The sequence below is a fragment of the Dipteris shenzhenensis genome, chromosome 15 (genome assembly GCF_047967505.1).
Source record: "Dipteris shenzhenensis isolate YYH24624 ecotype China chromosome 15, Dip_SZ_1.0, whole genome shotgun sequence".
Lineage (NCBI taxonomy): Eukaryota > Viridiplantae > Streptophyta > Polypodiopsida > Gleicheniales > Dipteridaceae > Dipteris > Dipteris shenzhenensis.
The window spans coordinates 7,150,922-7,175,964 of record NC_141610.1 but is presented as its reverse complement, the minus strand read 5'-3'; the positions used below and the strand labels follow the sequence as shown (position 1 = coordinate 7,175,964).

Here is a 25,043-nt window from a genome sequence, read left to right as displayed (position 1 = left end):
AACGTTTCAGGGTCATCCCAAAATGTCTGTAGAAAACAATTCGTGCATAATAGGGTATTTAAATATATTTTTTTTTCCCCAAAAAATTACACCATTTTAGATTATTACCACCCGAACTCCAATACTTGAAAAAAACTCATAAAACATAGTGCACAAACATTTGATATGTAACTCATTTTCTAAATCAGAAAATTAACAACACACCATTGAAGATTCAAGAGTCAATGGTCATATTTCAGAACTGAAAAAGATACATGAATCATGATTCATGTCACATGAGAAGAGGTTCAATTTTCAAAGCTGACATGATGTTAAATAGGTGCTCCAACAATTTGGGGGGTTTAAAGGTGCTCCGAAATGCAAATTTTGGATTCCAAACGTATGGGGGGATTTTTGACATTTTGGGGGTTATTTAAGTGCTTCGACGCTTTTCGGGCCAACTATGAGAGTCTAAGACACATGATACACGTCTTGTGCAGCAGTATGGTAAGAGCATTCACTGCCTTTTAGTTGGCTGCATATCTCAAGGACTCTGGCACCAAAAGACACGCTACCTTTGTTGGCCCTAACGTCATCTATGGCACTAGCGATATAGGAGACCACGGGAATTGATATGCTGAGATATGCAGATGATTTGCAAGCTTGAGGCTCCATATGGACAGATTGCCACTGTTTCAGTACAACTTGGAGGCCCATCTATCCTGCTCACCTAAACCAGGTCACCAGGGAGGATCTCCTACAGCTTCTCAACTTCACGCGTACAGAACATGGTCGGTGCCCCATGAGCTTCTAGTAAAACCCCAGAGGTCATTGCTTGCAAATCTCAAAGAGGAGGGTTTAATTGATCCTCCTGACTATACTCAGAGGCATCTCCCACATTACTTGACTATCTTGATCGCGCAATTTCAGGAATCTCTGTATGAAGCAACTATGAAACCTATGCAACATGCAAGACGTTGAGCCAAAGAACCACTTTGCCTTCAAATGCTCCGTATACTATGAGATCCAAGGACGGCACCACTACCTATTCACTAACACATTTGGACCACTCTCAGCTTTCCTGGTCTATGCCGATCAAAGACCTATGCTGACTTTTCTACATGAGGCCCAACGACATAGAGAACATTTGCTTAGAGAGCCAAGACAAGATCAGGAGGTCCTAACAGAGCCCACTCAAAGGCAACAATCGCAGACTCCCTCCAATCAACACACACTCACTAGAGGTTGTTAAGGAGACAATGTAGCCGAGATCCAGAGAGCTCAACAAGACAAACGTTAGAATGTTGACCTTACTCTCTAACTTTGGCGAGACAGGAGTGACGGTGGCGCTTGTCAAGTGGCAAGCCATCTCCGGAGATCAAAAAAGAGGAGCGAGGGCCACAGACAAGCTATCCAAGCTTATCACCAACAACATCCTATCACTGACTTCGTTCCTCGACCATGCTAGCCTTCATTAGAGCCACTGTCTACGAACTCTCTCCTCTATCGAATGATGGCACTAGTCCCCGAGACAAAGGATCCAACACCTAGGTGGACAGATGACTTGTTGATACCTCAATAGTGATATTCCATGACTCTCTTGTGGACTGATATAATATGTTATGTACACGCTCCCACAAAGACATTGTAATGTATCTCTCTACTTGTTTTTTATAAAAAGGGTTCAGACGTCAATCTTGGGTGTGGATGTCTGCTTCAATGGCTCCACCCTTTAGTTTTATTGTATCTAGTTTTCTTTAGTCTCATAGTTTCTTGGTCTTCCAAAGCCTACAATGAACTCTCTCTCTCTCTCTCTCTCTCTCTCTCTCTCTCTCTCTGTGGCCAACATTTACGCCGCTCTTGGTGAGCAGACCTGTTAGTTATGGGAGTGACTCTTGTTGTTGGGTGTGTTGAGTTCGATCCATAGGATCGACGTCTAATGACCCCGTGAGGGCCTTGCCTTGTGGCTTGACGTTAAAAAAACTCCTCTTCAATGTGTGTATAGTCTCAGCTTGGCCAACATTCTCTTGGTGAGCAGACATGTTGGTTACAGGAATGACTATGTTGCGGGTACCTTGAGTTCGATCCCTAGCATCAACATTTAATGACCCATGAGGGCCTTGCCTTCTTCTTCTTCTTCTTCTTGTCTTCTCCCTCTCTCTCTCTCTCTCTCTCTCTCTCTCTCTCTCTCTCTCTCTAACGCATTTCACCTTTGAAGGATAGATCCCATCCATGCCCAAAGGGGTGTGTGTGTGTGTGTGTGAACATTTTGTGGGATACGGATCATCCTACTCCAGCTTCATATTCGGTTACTGTGAATAATGTTTCCATGGGGAGTGCCTTTTACAAGCTCAAGTGGGGGCTGTTTGCAGGTGCTTGCTTTGAATGCAAGCAATCTGGACACATGGCTTCACAATGCCCTTCCCGAGCTCCACGGATGCCAGTGCAAGCTAAAATGGTTCAGCCTTTGAATAAGAATGCATTTGCCTCTTCTGTGGTAAAAAACAAAGGGGTCAAACAATTTTTCTCTATTCAAGACAAAGGCAAAGCCCCGGCTATCTCAAATGGTAATGCTTCTTTTCCTATGCCTTTGTCCTCTCCACCTCAAGGGAAGGGGGAAAATTTTTTGACTGATGGATGGCAAACTCCTCGCAAAGTGATCTCCCCCAAGCGACCTTTGCCTTCTCGGACTTGGAGTGGTGCATCCTCTCATGGGAAAACACCTGCTGAAAACTCTGGTGTTAGCTTGACCTAGGCTGCTGTGACTGCAAATCGGACCTTGTTTCCTGAAGAAGAAGTTGCTGCACTTTTGTCCTCTCCTCAGGCTGATGCTTCATCCCAGGGCAAAGGCCTGGACATTGAGGTGGAAATGCAGACGTAGACAGCCCATTAGTTGCTGTACATACCTGTCCCATAACTATAAATATGCTTGATCATCTGAAGTGTGTTACTCTCAATGTACAGGGAATGTGTGATGGTCGCAAATGGAAACTGGTCTAGATGTATATCAGGCAATTGCAGCCTGATATAGTTGCTTTGCAAAAGCATAATCAGCATATGTATACTGGTCAAATAGGCCATTTTGCTGGTTATGATATCTTCTATGCTGGAGAGCAGTGTCCTTTTCTGGTGTGGCTTTTTTGGTAAAGCACAACCTTCAACATGTTGTGGCTCTCAATGATCGCCATGGTAGATGGATTATTGTTCAATGCCTTGTTCAAGGGGAAATTTTTGAATTTGCATCGGTTTATGCCCCCCAATCTTCTCGTGATAGAGCTTTGATCTGGGCTGCCATGCATACTTATCCATGGCGACAACATGCCTTCATTTGTGGTAACTTTAATAATGCCCCTCAATCGGGTGACAACACCTCAGGCCACACTCATATGTTGGCTTCTGAAACACAGGCATGGTCTGATTTTTTGCTTCAGTTGCGCCTGATTGATCTCTGGAAGAAATTACAGCCCATGCTTTCGGGCTATACCTTTTAGCATAATGCTCAATCTTCTTATCGGGCACACTTGGACAAATGGTATCAGATTGATCCACAGCATTGTGATGCCTTTACTCGTCAAATTTGGGTTGATCATGCTTTCACACATTCGGATCATGCTCCTCTTTGGTTGAGGCTTTCCTCACATGAATTTCCCACTGACAGATTGCCTTGCCAAAGGCTTTTGCTGATTAATAATAGTTATCTAGAGCATGCTGACTTTAAAGCCTTGGTCTCTGATGCTATTCAGCCTCTCTCTCCTCAGATACGCATTGGTTTGGATTATGCCTGGTAGGCTTTTGTCACTCGGATGCAAGCAGTTATTCGACATTATGGCAAATCCTATATGCAAGCCACAAGGGACACTGTAGCACATGCCAAATTTACTTGTCAGAGTTTGACTGAGCTTGCTCATCTTCGCCCTTTGTCTTCAGAGGAAAGCATGCTCTTATGTCAGGCTCAATTCTCTCTTCGATCCAATGATCACAGAAAGCTTGCTAAATGGGAAACTCGATCCAGACAACAGGCATTTTTGGATAAAGGCTGCTCTTCCAAGCAATTTTTTAAGAGTTTACACTACAAAAGATAGGCTGCCAATATCTGTCGGATCTGGATGCCTGATGGTTCTTGGTCAACATCTCATTCAGAGCTTGCTGATTTATGTGTGCAGCACTTCTCCACTCATTTTGGGCATCTGGATACTCTTTCTCCTCGGGTCGTGTCTACACATCAGCTTCTTTTGCAGCATATTCATCCAATTCTATCTGATGCTCAGGCTTTGGAACTTGAACATCCCTTCACTGAAAGAAAATTGTCTGATGCACTGAGATCCTATGGCAGGTGGAAATCTCCAGGATGGGATGGTCTCACTGTTGAATTTTTTCTTGCATTTTGGGATCTTCTTAAATTCACCTTGCTGCAAATGGTAAATACAGCATGGCAAAATCAGCAGATGCCTATGTCATGGAAAAAGGGCCTTCTCAAGCTGATTCCAAAAAAGCAACTATGTGATTCACTTGGTGATTGGAGGCCAATCACGCTCATGCTAGTCATTTACAAGATCATTGCCAAAATGGTGGTTGATCGGATTAAAGGTTATTTGATATTAGGATTGAATATGCCAAATACACACAGCAGGATGTTCTACTCTTGAAGGTAGATATTGCAAAAGCCTTTGACACAGTTCAATGGGATTTCATCTCGCAAACTATGCGAGCTTTGGGGTTTGGACAAAAAATGCAGCAAGTTATTTACTGGCTTTACAGAGATAGCAATGCGGCTTGCATTCTTTCTAGAGATATCTCTGATGAGTGGACTCTTCGTTGTTCGGTCCGCCAAGGATGCCCTCTCAGTGCTTTACTGTATGCCATTACTACTCATCCTATGCTGCAATATATTGATCATCTTGTGGCTACAAGATCACTTCATGGCTTGGAATCGGATGCTAATCGCAGCATGGTTGCTCAAGCTTATGCTGATGATTCTTTCTTTACCCCGAAGAATACGCCCCATGATCTTGGTGCCTTGATGCAGGCCCTCTCTATTTATGGTTTGGAAGCTGGTCTTCATGTTAATTTTCAGAAGTCTAAGCTGCTCCCTTTGCATTCCAAAGACTGGCATAATCTATTATGGCCCGGGGATATCATTCCACCCACTCAATTTGATCGTCATCTTGGTTATCCTTGGGGTGGGAACTCACTCGCTGACAACAAACTGATTGGGTTTTGGCTAAGCTTCGAAAAAAGCTTGAGTATTGAAAACTGGCAACCTGGCCTTTGCATGTTCGTCTTTGAATAGTGCAGTCCATCCTTATGGCATATATTCAATTTTACTTGCCATTGAAAATGCAGCAAGTTATTTACTGGCTTTACAGAGATAGCAATGCGGCTTGCATTCTTTCTGGAGATATCTCTGATGAGTGGACTCTTCGTTGTTCGGTCCGCCAAGGATGCCCTCTCAGTGCTTTACTGTATGCCATTACTACTCATCCTATGCTGCAATATATTGATCATCTTGTGGCTACAGGATCACTTCATGGCTTCGAATTGGATGCTAATCGCAGTATGGTTGCTCAAGCTTATGCTGATGATTCTTTCTTTACCTCGAAGAATACGCCCCATGATCTTGGTACCTTGATGCAGGCCCTCTCTATTTATGGTTTGGAAGCTGGTCTTCATGTTAATTTTCAGAAGTCTAAGCTGCTCCCTTTGCATTCCAAAGACTGGCATAATCTATTATGGCCCGGGGATATCATTCCACCCACTCAATTTGATCGTCATCTTGGTTATCCTTGGGGTGGGAACTCACTCGCCAACAACAAACTGATTGGGTTTTGGCTAAGCTTCGGAAAAAGCTTGAGTATTGGAAACTGGCAACCTGGCCTTTGCATGTTCGTCTTCGAATAGTGCAGTCCATCCTTATGGCATATATTCAATTTTACTTGCCATTAATCATGTTCACTAAGGCAGATCTTACATCTTTCATGTCTGTCTTTATGGAAATCTTCTAGCGATCCAAACATGGCAGAAAAAGTCTTAGGCTGCGTGAACATCACGGATATTCATGTACATATTCTTGCCCACAGGGGGAAAATGTTGCTGCAATTTCTGCAAGGTGTTCAGCCTTGGGCTCTTATGATTAGAACTCTCGTCACTCATATCAGTATTTCTGTGTTTGGTCATTGGCAACTCGATCACTGGGATTTCTTTTTTGCTGCACTAATGGCACTTTGCCTGGCTGCCCTTTTGTCTCTCGGTTGCTTCTTGACTGGAAGCATGTTCTTTCTCATCTGGAATGGAATGGACGGCAGTCTTTGCTTGGGAATTCTTTGAGAGCTGAAAGCATTCACTGGTCAAAAGTCTTTCAACCTCCCTTGGCTTTACAGGAACCTCGACGTTCCTACTTTGTCTCGTTTAAAGGCATCACCTCGGTTGCTAATGTTATAGATGATGCTGGTACTGTGCTCCCCTTTTCTCTAGCAACCACTACATATGGATTGGGCTCTCCATTATCGTCCTTTGTGGCAACAAATTACTTCTATGCTTTCGCCTTTTGTTCCGATTCCTCCTTTGGAACTCCAAGACCGGCTCGAAGATTGGAATTGGACTTCTCCAGGGTCCTCTTCAGGCTATCTCAGATTACTGTACCTGCATTGTATAAAATCCTTTTGCCTCAACCTTGGGTTTCAGAGAGAGGTGATTATGTTTGGCGAATGCATCGCCCAGCCAAGTGGTGGAGGAAAAGATTACAGCAACTTTGGGCCTATAAAGTACCGCTTCGACAACAGGTTTTCTTTTGGCGAGTTCTTTTGCGAGTGTTTCCATCTGGACAGCTATTAGCTCATCGACACATTGCTCTTGCACTTTGCCACAGATGTTCTGCTTCTTCGGAGACTGTGCCTCACTTGATTTGGCATTGTCCGTGCTCTCGTGAGTTTTTTGATCTGCTTCAACAGCGCCTACAAGCGAGATTCCCATCTGTTCCATTTGGGAAGTTCTTCTGGCTATTTGGGTTTCATCCATCCAGACCGGAGTTTCATCTTTTCTTCGTTTAGGTTCGCTACTGGACACTATGGACTTTATGGACATATAGGAATTGTAAAGTCTTTGGTGATCCTACTTTCTCTCTGTTTGGCTTTTTTAGGCATTCTCTCCAGCAATCTTTCTTTGATTGCTTGCAGACCCGCTGCATAGATCATGAGGTCTTTTTGGCATATACTGAAATTTTCAGTTGATATAATTGTAGCACCTTATTTTGAGGTTGCTACTCATATAATATAATCAATCAAAGATTTCACCAAAAAAAATGTGTGTGTGTGTGTGTGTGTGTGTGTGTGTGTGTGAGAGAGAGAGAGAGAGAGAGAGAGAAGGAAATGGCAACAACACACAACCCCACTTAGCTAAATGGATTTTTGGGCCTTGCCTCCTTTTGTAGACGATTCATATGCCATCCCGGTTCTCCTAAAGAAAGATGGATTAAGGCAGCACACACAAGCCGTGAGGGGGATATAGTTTAAATTTGCTTGTAAAGGATGGCACCACTAGTACACTCCCTCTGGCTCCTAGTCGCTCAGGGTTGAAGGCAAGAGAATGTAGGGATAACTTTTAAAAGCATAAAGTTCACTGGCAAGAACTCACTAACTATGTGTATGACCAGGAAATACATGCCTTCAAAAATGGGCATCACTACTTGTATTGGAGCAAGATCAAAGTCTAGATAGACCACTCTGACACTCAAATATTTTCTTCTGCAGGAAAAGGCGGTCCACTTCAGTCCCGTCATATGACTTCAACTCTAGGAAGGGCAAAAAAAATGTAGTTATAGATGCCTCATTCAAGATGTGCGCTTGACATTTTCTACTGTCCCCACCATTCATGAGAAAATGAGAAAAATAAAAAAGAAGAAAAAGAACTTAGCAAGCGAAGCTACACTCATGTTCTCATCCATAGCCAAGCATAATCTACCATCTGGGTTTCGAAAGATTCTGGAATCTCTTGGGTACCTTGTTAGAAAAGTCACTGCCCCACCTGTGAGCCCCCGTTTTGAGGGGACAAGGGGGCAGGAGACTGTAGGGGGAAAGGGGCAATGCTACCTAGCTGTATGGAGGACTGCGCCAGCAGGGTACAGAGACACGTGGAGCAGGTCCAAGCGGAGTACCTCTGCAACAAGAAGGCGACTCCAATCAACACTCAGGTTTGCTGCATGGTCAAGTTCTCCGCTGTAAATTCAGTTTACTGTTCTTTATTACAGCAAGGATGGAGGACAAAGATTCTACCGTTGCCTCTTCAGCCGTAACATTGGCCAATGATTAGTAATAAAGATGTGCACACACGTGTCTAGGTCCTAGGGGCAATAGGAAAGGGAAGGGTGTATTAGAGTGCATTGAATGGTAGGTGCATGGATCATAGGATAAGGGTAGGTGTAAATGGGAAGATGGAACTTGAGTGATCTCAAGGGACATTAATAAAAGGGTATCACCCTTTCATTGTATATCTCACGTAGCATTCTCTCTACCACATTGCATTCATCCGCCATCTCTCTCCCACCTTGCATGTAGGTCGAAATAGAAACAAGTACTCTCACGAGGGCGCTCTTCCCCATCGGAGGGCCAATTGGCATTCAAATTCTCTATGCATTGAACACATTTGCATTCTCAAAAATTCCGGTTCTTCACATTTGGTATCAGAGCGGTGACGGTCCACGATCGGGACGAGAAGAGGGCAAGAGAACAACGCGCGGAATTGTGACGGGTGCGACATAAGCGCTCCCGTACTTCAGAGAGGAAGGAACGATCCGTGACGGAAGCAATCGCGGACGACGGAGGAGAAGCACGACGAGTGGCGGAAACAAGCACGGACGAAGCAAAGAAAGGCACGGTCAGCGAACGCGAGACAACGAAATCGAGCGACGGGACCTTTGACGCCACACATTTGCTGCAAACAATGCACCCTGCACATTGTACTTTCCAGACTGCAAACAAACTTCTCCTTCCTGCCCAGCCCTGAATTCTTGAGGTTCTAAAACAAGGGATTTCTTCGAGATTTTTTGTCTTGAACGGTGAACGGGGTGAACCCCCCCCCCCGGCCCCCTTGGCCGTGTGAAGGTACCCTTAAAATCCTTAAACCGTGAGGAAAAGAGACCCCCCCATTCTCCCAAACAGAAAGCCGGATTGGAACAAGATTTTAAGGGGGTGATCCACCCACCAAGTACCTCCTATAACGGTATCTAGAGGTCCAATCCACTCAAAATAAGTAGCCCAAACAGAGTGTACCAGTTTACAGCAGAAATACAAGAAGAAAAGCGTAAAAGAGAGGGAAGAAGAGGTCATTTGAAGAGGTTTTTGGACACAAGCGAAGCGGGAGTCGGATAAGTACCACCAACTCTACAACACTTGACTTTTGCTGTAAAATAAACCCTTTTTTTTAAAATTACAGCAAGCCATTTTCTCTCTTGTATTACTAAAAGGAAAGAATGGAAGGGGAAGGGAGATATAACAATGAACTTATTCCTTTTCCTCCATTACCCCAAGGAGAGAGAGAGAGAGAAAGAACACCTTCACCCCCTCCTGAAGAGGATGGATTAGGTGAGAGTTACACACATCTTGAGTATAATAACCCACAAATAGATTTACAACAGTCTCTCCTTCAAGAACCTCTTGATAGGGAGTTCTCCTTTCGTAATGAAAGAAGAAATGAGACCAGCCCAGAACAAGGTGATGAGTTTACGCCTTCAACTCAAAACCCAGCACACATGGATTATAATCCAAGTGCAAGAGGAAGAGAGGAGACTCCTGTTGATAAGCTGATTTTCCAGCTTAGCAATATGATTGAGCAGTCCATTATGACAAGATTAGGGACTAAGAGGACTTTAAACTTTGGGGATGAAGAGTTGAGTAACCCTTCTAAGAGGTCCAAATTCCAACCGCGAGAAAGAATTGAGTTCCCCAAATATGATGGGGCAAGGGAGGCTGACAAAATCCTCAATTGGATTCGCCATTTTGAACTATACTTTGCCCATCAAGACAAGACCGAGCAAGAGAAGCTTGCTCTTGCCACATTGCATCTGCAAAAGGATGCTCTAATGTGGTGGTCTTTGTCACAAACACGAAAACAGCGTATTCATGAATGGGCTAAGTTCGTGAAGCAACTAAAAGCCACTTTCATGCCATCGAGGCATGAAGAGAACCTAACCTTTCATTAGGAGAGGTTTAGGTAGTTCGATAATGAGAGTAATGCAGATTTTACAGCCAGATTTTGGAAACTCTCTCTAGAGTTACCTGAAAAGAGTAAGGAAGATAGGAGAAAGAAGTATTTAGTAGCCTTAAGCCCAAAAGTAAGGTACGAGGTTGAAATTTTTAACCTGACTACGCTTAAGGACCTCACTAAGCTGGCTGAAATAGCCAAGAGGAAATTGAATCCTCGTAAACCCTTCAATAAGAAGGGTGGGTCAACATCTAAGACCAACAATATACCCACTTTTAGGAAACCAAACCGGTTTAAGAACAATAAAGGCAAGGGTAAAGCTCTTGTAAGGAATGTGAACAACCAATCACGTCCCGGATGGGTGTCATTTCCTTCTATGACAGACGAAGAGAAGAAGAAGTTGATTAAGGAAGGAAAATGTTTTGGGTGTAAAAAACATAAGCTAGGGCACGTATGGCATAAGTGTCCCGTTCTCTTGGCTAAAATTGCCAAGACGAATTCAGTAAAAGGGAAAGCCAAGGCATCCAAGCACGAGGGTGAGGCTTCTACCTTGTCACCCTCGAAATCGACCGTGACTATTGAGCCAATAGTGAATGCTGTCCATTCAGCCAATACCTTTGGACCTCATGATCTTTTTAAGGTGTATGGATTCGTGAATGGACAAAGAATAGTGGTTCTCCTAGACGATGGATGTAATTATGACTTAGTGAGTGATAAATTGGTAAAATTACTCCATCTTAAACCAAAACCTATAAAAAACATGTCACTCTCAGGAGCTTTTAGGGGACACAATGAAGAAGACACATCCATAGTACGGAATATTCATTTTCGTATACAAAAATATAGAGATCGAAGGGATTTTCTAGTAGCTCCTTTACAAGATGTTGACATGATTCTAGGTAAACCATGGCGGTATGATTTTAACCCTGCTATTCATCCTCATACTCATCATTGTTGCTTTGTACATAAGGATCGTAGGGGATCGAGACGCGTATATGATTACTCCTACCCAAGCGAAAAGATTGGTAAAAAGAGGGGTAGATTGTAATCTTGTGTATATACAGGATTCACGAGATCTTCATATCTCAACAGGAGATCAGGAGAGAAATGAGTTCCTTAGAGCTTATGAGGATCGATTTTCAAGAGATGACTCATTCGAATTGCCTATGGAGAGAGAAGATGATCATGCCATAGACTTAGAGCTAGGAGCTTCTCCTCCATGTAGAGCCCCATACAAGATGAATAGGATAGAAATAGAGGAAACATAAAAACAAATTGAAGATCTATTGCAAAAAGGCCTGATTCGACCAAGCAATTCTCCATTTGGAGCACCTGTATTATTGGTCAAGAAGAAGGATGGATTATATCGTATGTGTATAGATTACTGTGCTTTGAATAAACTTACGATTAAGAACCGGTATCCGATTCCAAGAGTGGATGATTTATTAGATATGCTTAAAGGTGCTGAAGTTTTTAGCAAATTGGATTTGAAATCTGGTTATCATCAACTTCGGATGAAAGCTGGGAAAATAAGACTGCTTTTCGCACTCTCACTGGACATTATGAGTTTTGGTCATGTCTTTTGGCCTAACTAATGCTCCAACCACTTTTAGTAGGCTGATGAGAAGGGTTTTGCGACCCTACTTGGGAAAATTTGTCATAGTCTTCTTTGACGACATTTTAGTTTTCAGCCAGAATAAGAAAGAGCATAAGGATCACCTTGCTAAGGTGATGGGGCTCCTAAGGAAGGATCGATTGTTCCTAAATACCAAGAAGAGTGAGTTCTTCAAGACAGAAATAGAGTATTTGGGACACATTGTGTCTGCTGAGGGAATTCGGGTTGACCCTAAAAAGATCAAGGTCATAATTGAATGGCCAATACCCAAAAATATACATGAGCTGAGATCCTTCCTATGGATGTGTAGTTATTATCGCAGATTCATTAAGAATTTTGCACGTCTTGCTTCTCCACTAACAGATTTGTTGAAGAAGCATTCCTTGTATGAGTGGGGAGAGGTTCACCAAGTAGCTTTTGAGGAGCTTAAGAGAACATTGGACACTACACTAGTGTTAACACTTCCGGACATGGACAAAGAGTTCTTTGTTGTATGTACGGATGCGAGTGGTACCTCGATTGGGGCAGTGTTGATGCAAGGAGGGCATCCCATTGCTTATGAGAGTAGAAAACTTCAAGGCGCTGAATTGAACGGACATGGACAAAGAGTTCTTTGTTGTATGTACGGATGCGAGTGGTACCTCGATTGGGGCAGTGTTGATGCAAGGAGGGCATCCCATTGCTTATGAGAGTAGAAAACTTCAAGGCGCTGAATTGAAATATATCACATATGAGAAGGAGTTACTGGCAGTCTCATGCTTTAAAGTTATGGAAGCATTATTTATATGGTTCTGCTTTCAAGATTAAGACTGACCATCAAAGTATCAAGCACTTAATTTCTCAACCCATTGTTTCTTCAAATGGGCTGAATATATTCAATCCATTGGGCAACCAAATATTGAATATCAGCCAGGAAAGGAGAATTTAGTAGCTCATGCTTTGAGTAGACAGCCCCAAGTTAATATGTCACAGGTTATTGAGTAGGTAAAAGAACATATTAAGAAGGCCCAGGTTAAACAATCCAAGGCACCCAATAAAAAAAGAAAAGAAGTTTATTATGAGAAGGATAATTGGGTTTTACTGAAGATTGATAACAGAAGAATCAAGTCAATGAGAGGAAGTACAAAACATGTCAAGTTAGCACTGAAGTTTTATGGTCCATTTCAGATTTCAGCAGCTTTATATCCAGAAGAAGGATCCAGAGCATATGAGCTGAAATTACCAGCCCACTGGCGTATGAAGAATATATTTCATGTGAGCAATTTGAAGAGATACCATGGCGATACTTCTGCGTTTTTGGATACTCAGCATCAAGAAGAACCTGAACTTGAAAATGGGACTGAAGTTCTTACTCCGGAACAAATCGTGTACCATAAAGAGAAGAGTACTCGTGGAAAGAAGAGATATATGTATTTACTGAAGTTTAAAAACCAGCTAGCTAGTGATGCACAATGGATGGACGAAGAGTTCTTTACAGATTTTCGACAGATACTCGCATATTATAAAGAGGCGATGCAATTGCAGAAGTACACGTAAGAGGAAGAGACGAGCAATAATCCAGAAGAGGACTTCTGCTCATTCAAGCAGGAGGGAGTGTCATGACAAGAGAAATGATTATTTAGTTAAATAATAGTCATTAGAACCTTATTATTATTAGGCGCCAATTTGATGGTGCGGTTATATGTTTTGTATTTATGATCGATCAAGCGGTGTAAATAGTACCGCCGAACTATGTAACATTGGCCAATGATTAGTAATAAAGATGTGCACACACGTGTCTAGGTCCTAGGGGCAATAGGAAAGGGAAGGGTGCATTAGAGTGCATTGAATGGTAGGTGCATGGGTCATAGGATAAGGGTAGGTGTATATGGGAAGATGGAACTTGAGTGACCTCAAGGGACATTAATGAAAGGGTATCACCCTTTCATTGTGAATCTCACGTAGCATTCTCTCTACCACATTGCATTCATCCACCATCTCTCTCCCACCTTGCATGTAAGTCGAAATAGAAACAAGTCACGAGGGCACTCTTCCCCATTGGAGGGCCAATTGGCATTCAAATTCTGCATGCATTACACACATTTGCATTCTCGAAAAGTCTGGTTCTTCACAGAGTCAGGGAAGCTAGATGGGCCAAACTACCCGATCTAGAGATGAAAATCCGAAGCCATCTTGTGGCTCGGAAGTTGTGGAAGCTAACAACAAGGGTGGAGGCGAAACCGGAAGACTTGCTGGACAGCAAGGGGAAAAGTGTCATTCCAGTGGATGGTGAAGAGCTTGAGAATTGGGAAGAGAGAGATGCCCACTCCCTAGCATTAATCATTGGGACCACGGCGGACTCTGCTCTTCCGCACATCTAGATAGCCGAGACGTCTGTAGAGGCGTGGACTATCCTGAAGGATTTGTATGAAACTGACAATACATCTCAAATTTTGATGCTCCAACATCAACTGTACAATCTGGACATGACTGAGGCAGACAATGTTCATGACCATCTGACAAAAGTCAAGGTGGTAAGGGACCAACTCGCGGCAGTTGGTCAGAAGGTAGATTCAAGTCAACTGACACTGTTGATTTTACACAAGCTACCTCGAAGTTTTAAGAGTTTCGTGATTACGGTCACTACAAGATAGAGGACCAAGCCTCTCACCTTCGAGGAGCTTGGGCCTTTACTATTGCAGGAAGAGGCTCGGGAAAAATTGTTTACTCAATTGGACGAGAAGACTCTCGTGGCAAGGGACAACAAGCCCGGTAAGGGTAAGTTCAAAGACTCCAAGAACAAAAGCAAGACCGAGGATGCAGAGAAAAAGAGGCAGATGAAGTGCTTCTACTGTGAGAAGCTTGGTCATTCTGCTAAAGAGTGCCGCAAGAAGGAGTCAGACCTCAAGGAGTCCAAGTCCAAGGAGGAGCCAAACAACAAATCGACAAACGTCATGACCCGCGCTCTCTTCATCATCACTGAGTACTGCTCCGCTTATGCAGTCAGTGAAGGAGAGGAAGGTTGGTATGTGGACAGTGGAGCTTCAAAGCACATGTCCAACAAGGAGGAGTTGTTCAAAACCATGAAAGGTACACATCCCGATTCCAAGGTCACTCTTGGGGATAACCGGTCATGCCCTATGAAGGGTGTCGGTAGTATTCCATTCATCACGACTACAAGAAACGAGGAGTTGATTTCCAATGTACTGTATATTGTCTATCAATCAGATGGACAAGCACAATATGTCTGTCTTATTCGACAACGGCAAGGTCATTGTCACATCCAAGGCAAACGAACAGGTGGTGGCTCAAGGTGTCGACGAGCATGGGCTATATCGGCTCAAGTGTTTGCAAGATAGAGGGGTCTAAAGGGCTAGGGAGGTACTATATAACTACCATCCTCTCATGTACAAGGGGACTTCTTATGTGACATCTAATCCTATCTACTCTCCCACCTCCTCCCTCCTATGTGCTGCCTACACTCACTCTCCCAACCTCTCTCTCTCTCTCTCTCTCTCTCCCCCTCACTCCCTTTCTCTCTCTTCCTCTCCCTCTACCCCTTTCCCTCCTATCTCTCTCTCTATCCTTTTTCCTCTCCTCTTCCCCCTTTCCTACCATCTCTTGCCTTCTCCAATTCAACACCTGCCCCCTTTCATTGCAATGCAATCAGAGCTCCGACCCTGACACCGTTGCTTCCCCTCTTTCATCTTCGTTCCCAACTCCAACAACACACCAACGTCAATGCCAAAGCCTAGCTCACCACTAGCAACTCAACCAGCAAACATCAATCGTAAATTGCAACGCACAACGTGGCACAGCCAATCAATCGTGAGCTTGTACCACAGTGCGAGCAAAAGCAAGCAAGCACCGTACTACATTGCGACTGACGGCTGACTATGTGAGCTTGTACCATAGTGCGAGCAAAAGCAAGCAAGCACCGTACTACAGTGCGACCGATGGCTGCCTAGGAAGCACGCGCTAGATCCGTGACCCTTACAGGGACTTTGTGAGACCAAATGAAATCATCGACAATTGGGTAAGCAGCAGCGATGCATAAGAAAATCCAACCCTCACGAAGGCCCTTGCTGCAGGTATATCGATGGAGTAGGAGCGGCTCTTGAGCTTCATGAAGGCAAAATTGTGGGAGGAGAAAAAGTCGCTCCAAGCAAGCTAGGCTTCAACCAGACAAACGGATCATCCGTCAGGCCGACGCTTACCTACGTCGTCCGGTTATCATCTGGCTCAGCCTAGGCCTAGCATGAGCAGTATGCCTTCTGCTCCGCCCACGCCGCAACGCCTCCGACTCTGCCCACGCCACCGTCACAACGTAGCCGTCCGTCCCTTTTCCCATGCCTTCGAAACCTTAATCTAAGTTCTAAGGTTAGTGTAACTAGGTTAGTCACCTTAGGTTAGGTTAGGTTAGTTTAGTAGGTTAGATTTAGTTTTGGGAAGAGGTTAGGTTAGACTACCTAGGGTTAAAGGGTGGGTTATGTTTGACTAAGTCAGTGTCCTAACTGATGTACCTGTCCTAGGTTAGCGTACTAACAGTCCTAGGTGACTTAGGGACCCCCCCCCCCCAAAAAAAAGACTTTTTTAACAGCCGCTTTCTCACAGCTGTTTCAAGGCCTTTCCTAGTCCGTTCGGGCTTATTTAGGCCACATCTTGTAGCTTCTTCATCGAGCTTAGTTCATTGATCGTATGTTTAAGCATGAAGTGTTTCCTCAGGAGATTGTCAGTGATAGAAATGTGAAGTTTAGGGTCATTTTTGGGGGACTTCTTTCCAGCATCGGCACCATCCTCAGCATGCCATCCTCAGACAGAAGATCGAGTGAACAAATGGGTGAAGTAGTATCTGAGGCACTTTTACCATTGGGATAAATAGCTTGGATACTGAATTTTGTAATAATAGCACCGACCATTTATGGATTATATAGGGATACAAACTTAGACACCTTCCACAATAGCTGGCCTGGCTGTGGAAATCGGCCAGTAAGAGAGGATGGACGGTTGTCCGAACAGAACATGTAACCGGCCTTTGACTGTCAAAGGGCAGTGTAACTGACATTATTATCTCACAAATCTGAAATACAGCCAACATGAACCATTGCCATTGCCCACAAGCAATACTTAGAGCATATATCTTCACAGCAAAGCATCACTGAACCATTTGAAACAAGGGAGGCTAGAATGCCCCTACTCAAAAGCATGTAAAGTGACACATGTTGGCCCCAACACTTGGCGCCCCTTGCGGTATTTATTTAATTACTGGTTAGCTCAAACACAAGGGACTCCCTTCAAGAGCTCACCTGCAGGTGCAACCCAGTACAATGCCAACCCGCGGTTGTGCCCGTGATCAACTCCCAGTGCTATTCTCTTGGTTCCCTTCAATAGCCATGCAAAACACAAGTAGAACAACCCGACAGCATGCCAAGCAATGCATCTACATAGATCAAAGCCATTACTGAGCCCAAGGCTTGCCACTGCACTCCCAGGAACAGAGTATCACAACCAGTGCCCCAATCCTCGAGGTCCCAGGCCAACGGCAGGGCATCCAACCTTGCAGAAACTCAGCAAGAATGATAGTTGCATAGAGCAGAAGGAGAAGATAAGAATCCGGCCAATAGAAAGAGCCTGTTTCAGCCCAAAACAGCCCCAAAAAATGGTTGAACAGCAGACAGCAGACTCTGGTAGGAGAGAGCTGCCTATGACTGACTTCCAGCACTAGAAAAGATCAAGAAAGAGAGGGTCCAACAAGCTGTAACAGATGCACCTTGATTGCGTCCACCAGAATGAAGATTCCAGCCCACAAACACCTCAGATCTCAGTGCGCCTTGCACCAGACAGGAGCTAGAAGTGAGGCATCCAAGAATATGGCCTCAAATGCAAGAAAGGAAGACTTTTTTCGCGAAGAAAGTGAAGAAAACCTCCAGAAATGACCCAGAATGGAGGCGTCTAGGTCCAAGAAGCATGCCAGCAGTAGGAAACACCAAGGGGAGGAAACCATCGCAAAAAAAGCTTCGAAATCCACTTCAGCCAGCCAGAGAGGAGCAGCAAAAATCCGCCATCTTCACAATAAGAGACCTCTGGTAGGGAAGGAGACTCAAAACAGCAAGGAAGGGCTCCAGGGCCTTCCAGGTGCTTCCAGAGGCGACACCCAGGTGCCACAAGGCAAACAGAGAGGCCACATAAGCTCCACACATAGACACATGGCAAATGAGGCGTGGGAATTTACTGCCCCTAGGGGGGGTCAGTTGGCAAACCATGACCCTAATGCTTGAAACCAATGACCCTAGTTTGTAGGATCTCTAGGGGGTCAATTTTTAAAGGATGACCCCACTAAACCAAACCAATGACCTTAGAAACTGAAACCACTCTAATAGCACTAGGAGTTGCACTTACCGCACATGAAATCATAGGTACCTTTTGGGCATTAACTAAGGCCCCTAGGCTAAATTCAGTGACAGTTACTTTGGACACTTCACTATCACCACCACATCCCCGTGACGGAACATCCAGGATGCTTGCACAAAGCAAAAGAAGTATGCAAATGAGCACAGGAGGTATTTGAAAGGGGTTTCATGCACTTACAACTCTATTAGAGGATAACAACACCACCAAGCTGGCCCACAGGTATTATGGCCCTTATAGGATCATTTGGAGAGTTGGGGACATAGATATCACTTGGATCTACCACCCATGTTTAATGTCTCTCACCAAAACCACATGTGGGTCAGCCTATGATCTTCTCTAGAACGTTGAGGACGTGGCCCTCCTCACCTGTAGGTGGCAGCTTAGAAACTGCTCACACATTCTTCAAAGGTCACATCCTTCGAAACAATGCCCACATAGAATATCTCATCGAATGGAAGGGCCTCCCTGAAGATGAGAAATCATGGCAGCCTGAGAGCATTGTAATTCAGGCTGCCATTGTGCAGAAGCACCCCGGCCTCTTGGTAGACTGATGAGCAGCATTCGCTGCCTTAGACATTCCTGATGGACGGCAGCCATATACTAATTTGAGGGCAAAATGCTTCGAGAAGAGCTGGCTATAAAGAATAGGTAATGAAGGGGAAAAGTATACTAAGTAGCTGGGTTAACATTTTGGAACAATTTGTTAAAGGGGAGTATAAAAGCCTAACTGCCACCCAAGTCTACTCACATATTTGATTCAACACTTTATCTTCCTCTCTCTCTCTCTCTCTCTCTCTCTCTCTCTCTCTCTCTCCACATATGGACAGATTGCCATCGCCATTTTCAATAACGCCTTGAGGCCCCACCCATTGCGCTCACCTATCACGAGGTGAACCAGGTCATCAAAGGATCTCCTACAGCTCCATGCATATAGGACATCGCTAGCACCCCATGAGCGTTTGGTAAAACTCAGCTTCTACAGAGATCACTCCCTGCGGATCTCAGAAAGAGGTTAGCTGATAGGGCAACGCACCATTTAAGATAGAAAGAATTATCGCAATACCAACAAGCTGCAACTTGGACGAAAACTTCACAAGGTGAAATTTGCATGTCCGCTTATACGGCAGAAGCATATACCTAGATGGAATCTAGGAACATTCCCAAACTCATCCTCTAAAAACACAACATAGTGCAGTTTCAATCTCACGATAGTCACTCATAAGATTGAAAACCATAAACTCCATCACGCAGAGCAGGGACTAGCTACTATGACATCTCCACTGATGTCATCAACGCCCAACAGTGGGTGTAGACCATAGTATAAAAATATGCTCTCACACATACAAATCCACACACCCACACATACTTGAGCATCCATTTATACAAAGTCTTTTCTGTTGGCACTCCGGAGGTAAAGCGCAAACTCAGCCATGACGAAGGCTAGCACTAAAGGAGAAGGCTAATCAAAAAGTAGTCCAAATCTCTTCATTCAAGCTACAACTGCTTGTGAAGTCTAAAGGATTTCATTTTAGTCTCTCCCAAACGAGCATCTAAATCTAGCTGATGGGGCAACACACCATTTAAGATAGAAAGAATTATCGCAATACCAGCAAGCCGCAACTTGGACGAAAACTTCACAAGGTGAAATTTGCATGTCCGCTAATACGGCAGAAGCATATACCTAGATGAATCTAGGAACATTCCCAAACTCATCCTCTAAAAACACAACATAGTGCAGTTTCAATCTCACGATAGTCACTCATAAGATTGAAAATCGTAAACTCCATCAGCGGATGTCAGAAAGAGGTCTTATTGATTAAGAAGTTCCAATTGTCCTCTCACTAACTGTGTATTGAGACAGGATCAGCATAAGGGATCCCACATGAGCACTTTAGGTGACATGCAAGAGTTTGAGTCAGAGGAGTACAGATGCCCTCTATAACATCATGCAGAATGACTCCTCCGACTACCAATGCGAGACTAGGAAGTCCCATCGAAGTCAACCAGAGGACAATCACATATACCTAGATGAATCCAGGAACATTCCCAAACTCATCCTCTAAAAACACAACATAGTGCAGTTTCAATCTCATGATAGTCACTCACAAGGTTGAAAACCATAAACTCCATCATGCATAGCAGGGACTAGCTACTATGACATCCCCACTGACGTCATCAGCGCCCAACAGTGGGTGTAGACCATAGTATAAAAATATGCTCTCACACATACAAATCCACACACCCACACATACTTGAGCATCCATTTATACAAAGTCTTCGTACTGAGTTTCTGTCGGCACTCCGGAGGTGAAGGGCAGACTCAGCCATGATGAAGGCTAGCACTAAAGGAGAAGGCTAATCAAAAGGTAAGTCCAAAATCTCTTCATTCAAGCTACGACTGCTTGTGAAAACATTTTCATTTTAGTCTCTCCCCAACGAGCATCTAAATCTAAATCTAGCTGATAGGGCAACGCACCATTTAAGATAGAAAGAATTATCACAATACCAGCAGGCCGCAACTTGGACGAAAACTTCACAAGGTGAAATTTGCATGTCCGCTAATATGGCAGAGGACAATCACAAACTTCTTTCATCCAGGTAGTTGGGACCAAAGAGCACAACATAGCAAACTCACCCTTGCATTGACTCACATGAGAATCACAAATATGTCGTCCTTACTCTTTGACTAGAGCTGGCGCTTGTCAAATGACGAGCTACCTCCCAAAGACCACACAAGAGACAGACTAACTGACCAAGATGAGCACTAGTAGCATAATATTATTGACTTACTTTCTCAACGATGCCAGCCCTCACATGATCCATTGTCGGCCGAGATCATCTCATCTATCCTTGGCTGATCGACGGATTTTCTATTCTGACACTCTAATGGGCAATTGACTAGCTAGCCCAGTAATGGGATCCCCCCCTCCGTTTTTTTTGGGTCTCATGCAGATAGTCATGCAGGGCATTGTTCGTGGTGTATTTCTCTATTGATATTTGCGTCTTGGACATCAGCCTTAGGTGTCGATGCCCGATGCCCGATTTAGTGACGCCCCACCCCTTGGCTTTTATTGTATGCACTACTTTTTGCGGAGCCACTTAGGAGTATGTTCATCTCCTAGTTGTTGGGCCAAGGTCCCAAGCACTTGCAGGATAGCTATCGACTATAATTCCACAGAAATTGATTGATACTTAACTCCACTAGATACAAGGCACATGCAACCTATAGGAGGACCCTTTAAGACTGACTATGGAAACAAGGAAAAAACTAGGGGCGAATATTAGCACAACGGCGAATCTAGAGGCTTCTCCAAGTTGCCTCAGCTAATATTTATAGGTTCTAATCTAATGAACTTGGCCAAAACTTAACATAACTTCACCATACGAGCTCCAAATTTAGCCATCCAAGTACTTAAATCGCTTGGCACTAGTCATCTAACGCCATCTATAAGGTTAGATTTATTAAATTATGGCTTATAAACAAACTTTGTATATAAAGTTTCAGTATCCTTACACCCATTGAAGCCTTGAAAATATACCTTTGTAAGACTAGAATATATCCCATTGAAAACTTGAAAATAGTATCATGGGCTAATATTGTAACTTTACACTTGGGAAAGATTCACCCAATACCCTACACTTCCATAGTTGTGTTCCCAAAAAATTCACCCAATGACTTAAATGACTATGTTGCCGCCTCCTTATTTTTTGCCCTATATGGTAACCCTTGTCATACTAGTTGTAACCTTCAATTTGAACTCCATGTTTAGCCACTAGTGTCCCAACCGTCCCCTCTAATGTCAACATTTAAAAGAACCAATATACAAAATGCTAGAAAAAGCAAAACAAATATTAGAAATGCTCTAGTAACGATGTTAGACTAAACGCTAGAAACTTTTTCAGCAATTTCATAACTTGTTGGAACAAAAATGTATCATTTATGTTTAAAGGCAGCAAAAGAGAATCCTCCATGGCTCATTAGACTCAATTCGTTCCATGGTAACTGCGGCCGTACGTTAACAACACATCATATCCTTTTTTAGTGATGAACTATATGGTGATTACTACGTGTTGTAAATTCTTTTAGTTCAGCCCATGCCAGCTGCATACTAAAAAACTGCCACATGTAAAATCCTTGATAAAAAGAAATTAGGATTACAAACAAAGCAAGTCCACAGGCTGGGATGTTTGAAAGCACAACACCGGATATTCAAGGCAGATCCATATCAAGATATTTGGATGTGCTGATGTTTATGGCAATAAATGAACAATACATAGTAATCTGAAAAACAGTAGTAATAGTAAAAAGTTGTCATAAAAATAGCAGAAATATGAAGTACCAGTGCAATCCATGCCACCTTGTTTCCAAGCATCTCCACTCATATAGTAAACATGGCTGCATGCCAGCACCCCACAGAGTTATGTCAACATTGAGTAAAAATAAAGCAGGATAATTCTCACTCAACACTTCCACACGTACATACACAGCATAGCCCTGGGCAGTTTCAAATGTAAAGAGTCAACGTTCTGTCCAAAGATTAGCTGCTAGTAAAATGCAATACAGAAACTACGGTATATGCCATCTCCTTGGACTTAATTGAAAAATGGAATGATATTTATCGGTGAGTGCAAAAGAGCAGACAGGAGAAAAGATAATGATAATTATTCGTGAAAGTAAAAGAACAGACTGGAGAAAACATAATGATCTTTGGACGATAGGTAATAAGCATAATCATGTAGCCACAAAAACACCCATATGTAGGCTTTTAACCTAAGATAGCTACAACCATTCATACTTATTTACTGTGTACTTGGTTTGCAAATTTGCATTGAAACGACAGAGGTCGTGGCATATCCCTCAAAGAGTAAAGATGTTCAACTCTTTGATGATGAAATGATGACCAATGGTAACAGAGGTACTTCTCTTTTGTGATTTGATTTTCTCTTTTTGTGGTTTTCTCCTAAAGGCTCTGCCTCTCGAACCCCTGACCTCTTCTAAAAGAAATACTCTTGTCTCTTTCATTATCTTCTGGTATGTAATAGTCTTCAGAGGGATGTACACAGTCCGCCAATATGCAACAATGAATTTTCATGAACAAGGAGACTTGGTCTCAAGGTAGACAATCTGCACGCTCCACTGGAGGAGGTGACTAGAGAGGGGCAAGGGCTGAACAGGGAAGCGTTGAGAGCTTGTTGAAATGGACAAGAGGATTAGTGAAGGATTCATGAGTGCTGATACTACTTCAAAGGACCTGGCGTTAGCCCACAACTATCGCAACATGATGAATGGAATCCTGATTTCACGTACCAGCTTATCAAGAAGGCAAAACCTGCGATGAACGTGATAGATCCACAATGCCGCCGAAAGAACATCATGCTGCCATAACCTATGAGCACGGGCACCACAAAGTGCAAGTTTGCTTGCCAATTAAAGGCGAAATGTGACAACAACAATCCAGTTATGGCCGCATAGAAGTGTCGTAGGTTTGTTCCAGGCACCAATCGCCAAAACCAGCTACAGGGGATAGTAGCCAGAAAGCATAAGAGGAAGCGTAAAACAGGTATAGAGACGCCGAGAGCGAGGGCTATCCGTTCCATAGTGACAAAGAGTTGTTCCCCCTTGGGAGGGATGAAAGAGAGAGGGTGCTAAAAAAAAGCAGGCTATGAGGAGGAGCCTTAAAGGGACGGGGTACAGATCGAAAAGCACATGGGCAAAAAGCAGCGGAAGCTTCAAAGCCAAGGCGGGGATAATCCAGAAGAATATCCTGGGGACATAGAGAAGCCCAATGGAGTACTCAAGACGACCACAACAAAGCCAGGGAAGCCGCCCAATATAGTACCCTCAACCAGACAAAACGAGATGAAGATGTGAGACTCTTTTAGAGACGGAGAAGCCCAATGGACGACCCACAACGAGAGAGAGAGAGAGAGAGAGAGAGAGAGACTATCTTAGAGAAGACACAGAAATCAAAGAGAGAGCCAGCAAGGTATGCCAACTCTGTGTGTGTGTGTGAGAGAGAGAGGGTGGGGGTGTGTGCAGAGAATGACACTCGTAAGATCTGCCCACAGAGAGAGATTGAATTGTGTGTGCAAAGAGACAGAGATTTCGTGTGGCTTGTTTGGGTGTACATGTGGACAGTGCCAAGTGGTTTTGACAAGAGTGTAGGTCGTGGAGAGAGAGGGTGTTCAGCATGTGGCGTTTTTATTGGGCATTGGCACGGCAGATTTGGGCAGCTCACTTTGTCTTTAATAATACTGTCCCTCACCAGACACTCCTCCACGATGTTGTAACTTCTCCCCATTGGTTTACTACATGCCGAGGAGACACACCCTTATCCTCGAGGCCGTGAAGAACCGATGTGTGGGTTCAATTTTTTACTAGTGTGCCTTTCGGGGAGAGAGAGAGAGAGAGCTCCTTTTGGCACATGCATTGATTGGTTCTTAAATTGCTAATCAATTAGCCTTGCATACTTGGATTGGAACTCGCATGTTGTCGAGAGAGAGAGAGAAAGAGATCCTTTTCGCACATGCATTGATCAGTTCTTAAATTGCTAATCAATTAACCTTGCATACTTGGATTGGTTTTTGAAATTTTGCAAGTCTTAACCCATGGCTTTATCTCATTGACCTTCCATCTCCTCCTTCCTCCAAAAGGTGAACTTCTATCTCCTCCATTCCATTGACCTTCTGTCTCCTCCTTCCTCCCAAAGTTGCCTCTTGTCTTTCCACCTCCTCCCCACTCAAAGCCTACCTCTTGTCTTTCCACCTCCTCCCCTCTCCCAACTCCATCCAAGAGCTCCTTCTTTGTGACACGTGGCAGGCTCTTCTCTTCTGAGCTGCCACGTGTCCTTGCTTTTTTTTTCCT

General features: G+C 43.8%; 1 protein-coding gene across 3 annotated transcripts in view; it reads right to left on the bottom strand.

Moving 5' to 3' along the window:
- LOC147893285 (lysophospholipid acyltransferase 1-like) overlaps positions 1–23,994 on the bottom strand; it is a 30,936-nt gene extending 6,942 nt beyond the window's left edge. For all 3 annotated transcript variants that reach the window (XM_087386093.1, XM_087386094.1, XM_087386092.1), the window contains exons 1-2: positions 23,487–23,994; positions 22,519–22,574 (exon numbers count right to left, since the gene is read on the bottom strand). In XM_087386093.1, the coding sequence (XP_087242219.1) occupies positions 22,519–22,574; positions 23,487–23,776 (346 nt within the window). In that variant the 5' untranslated portion in view covers positions 23,777–23,994. The remainder of the gene's footprint in view (positions 1–22,518; positions 22,575–23,486) is intronic.
- Positions 23,995–25,043: the final 1,049 nt, after the last annotated feature.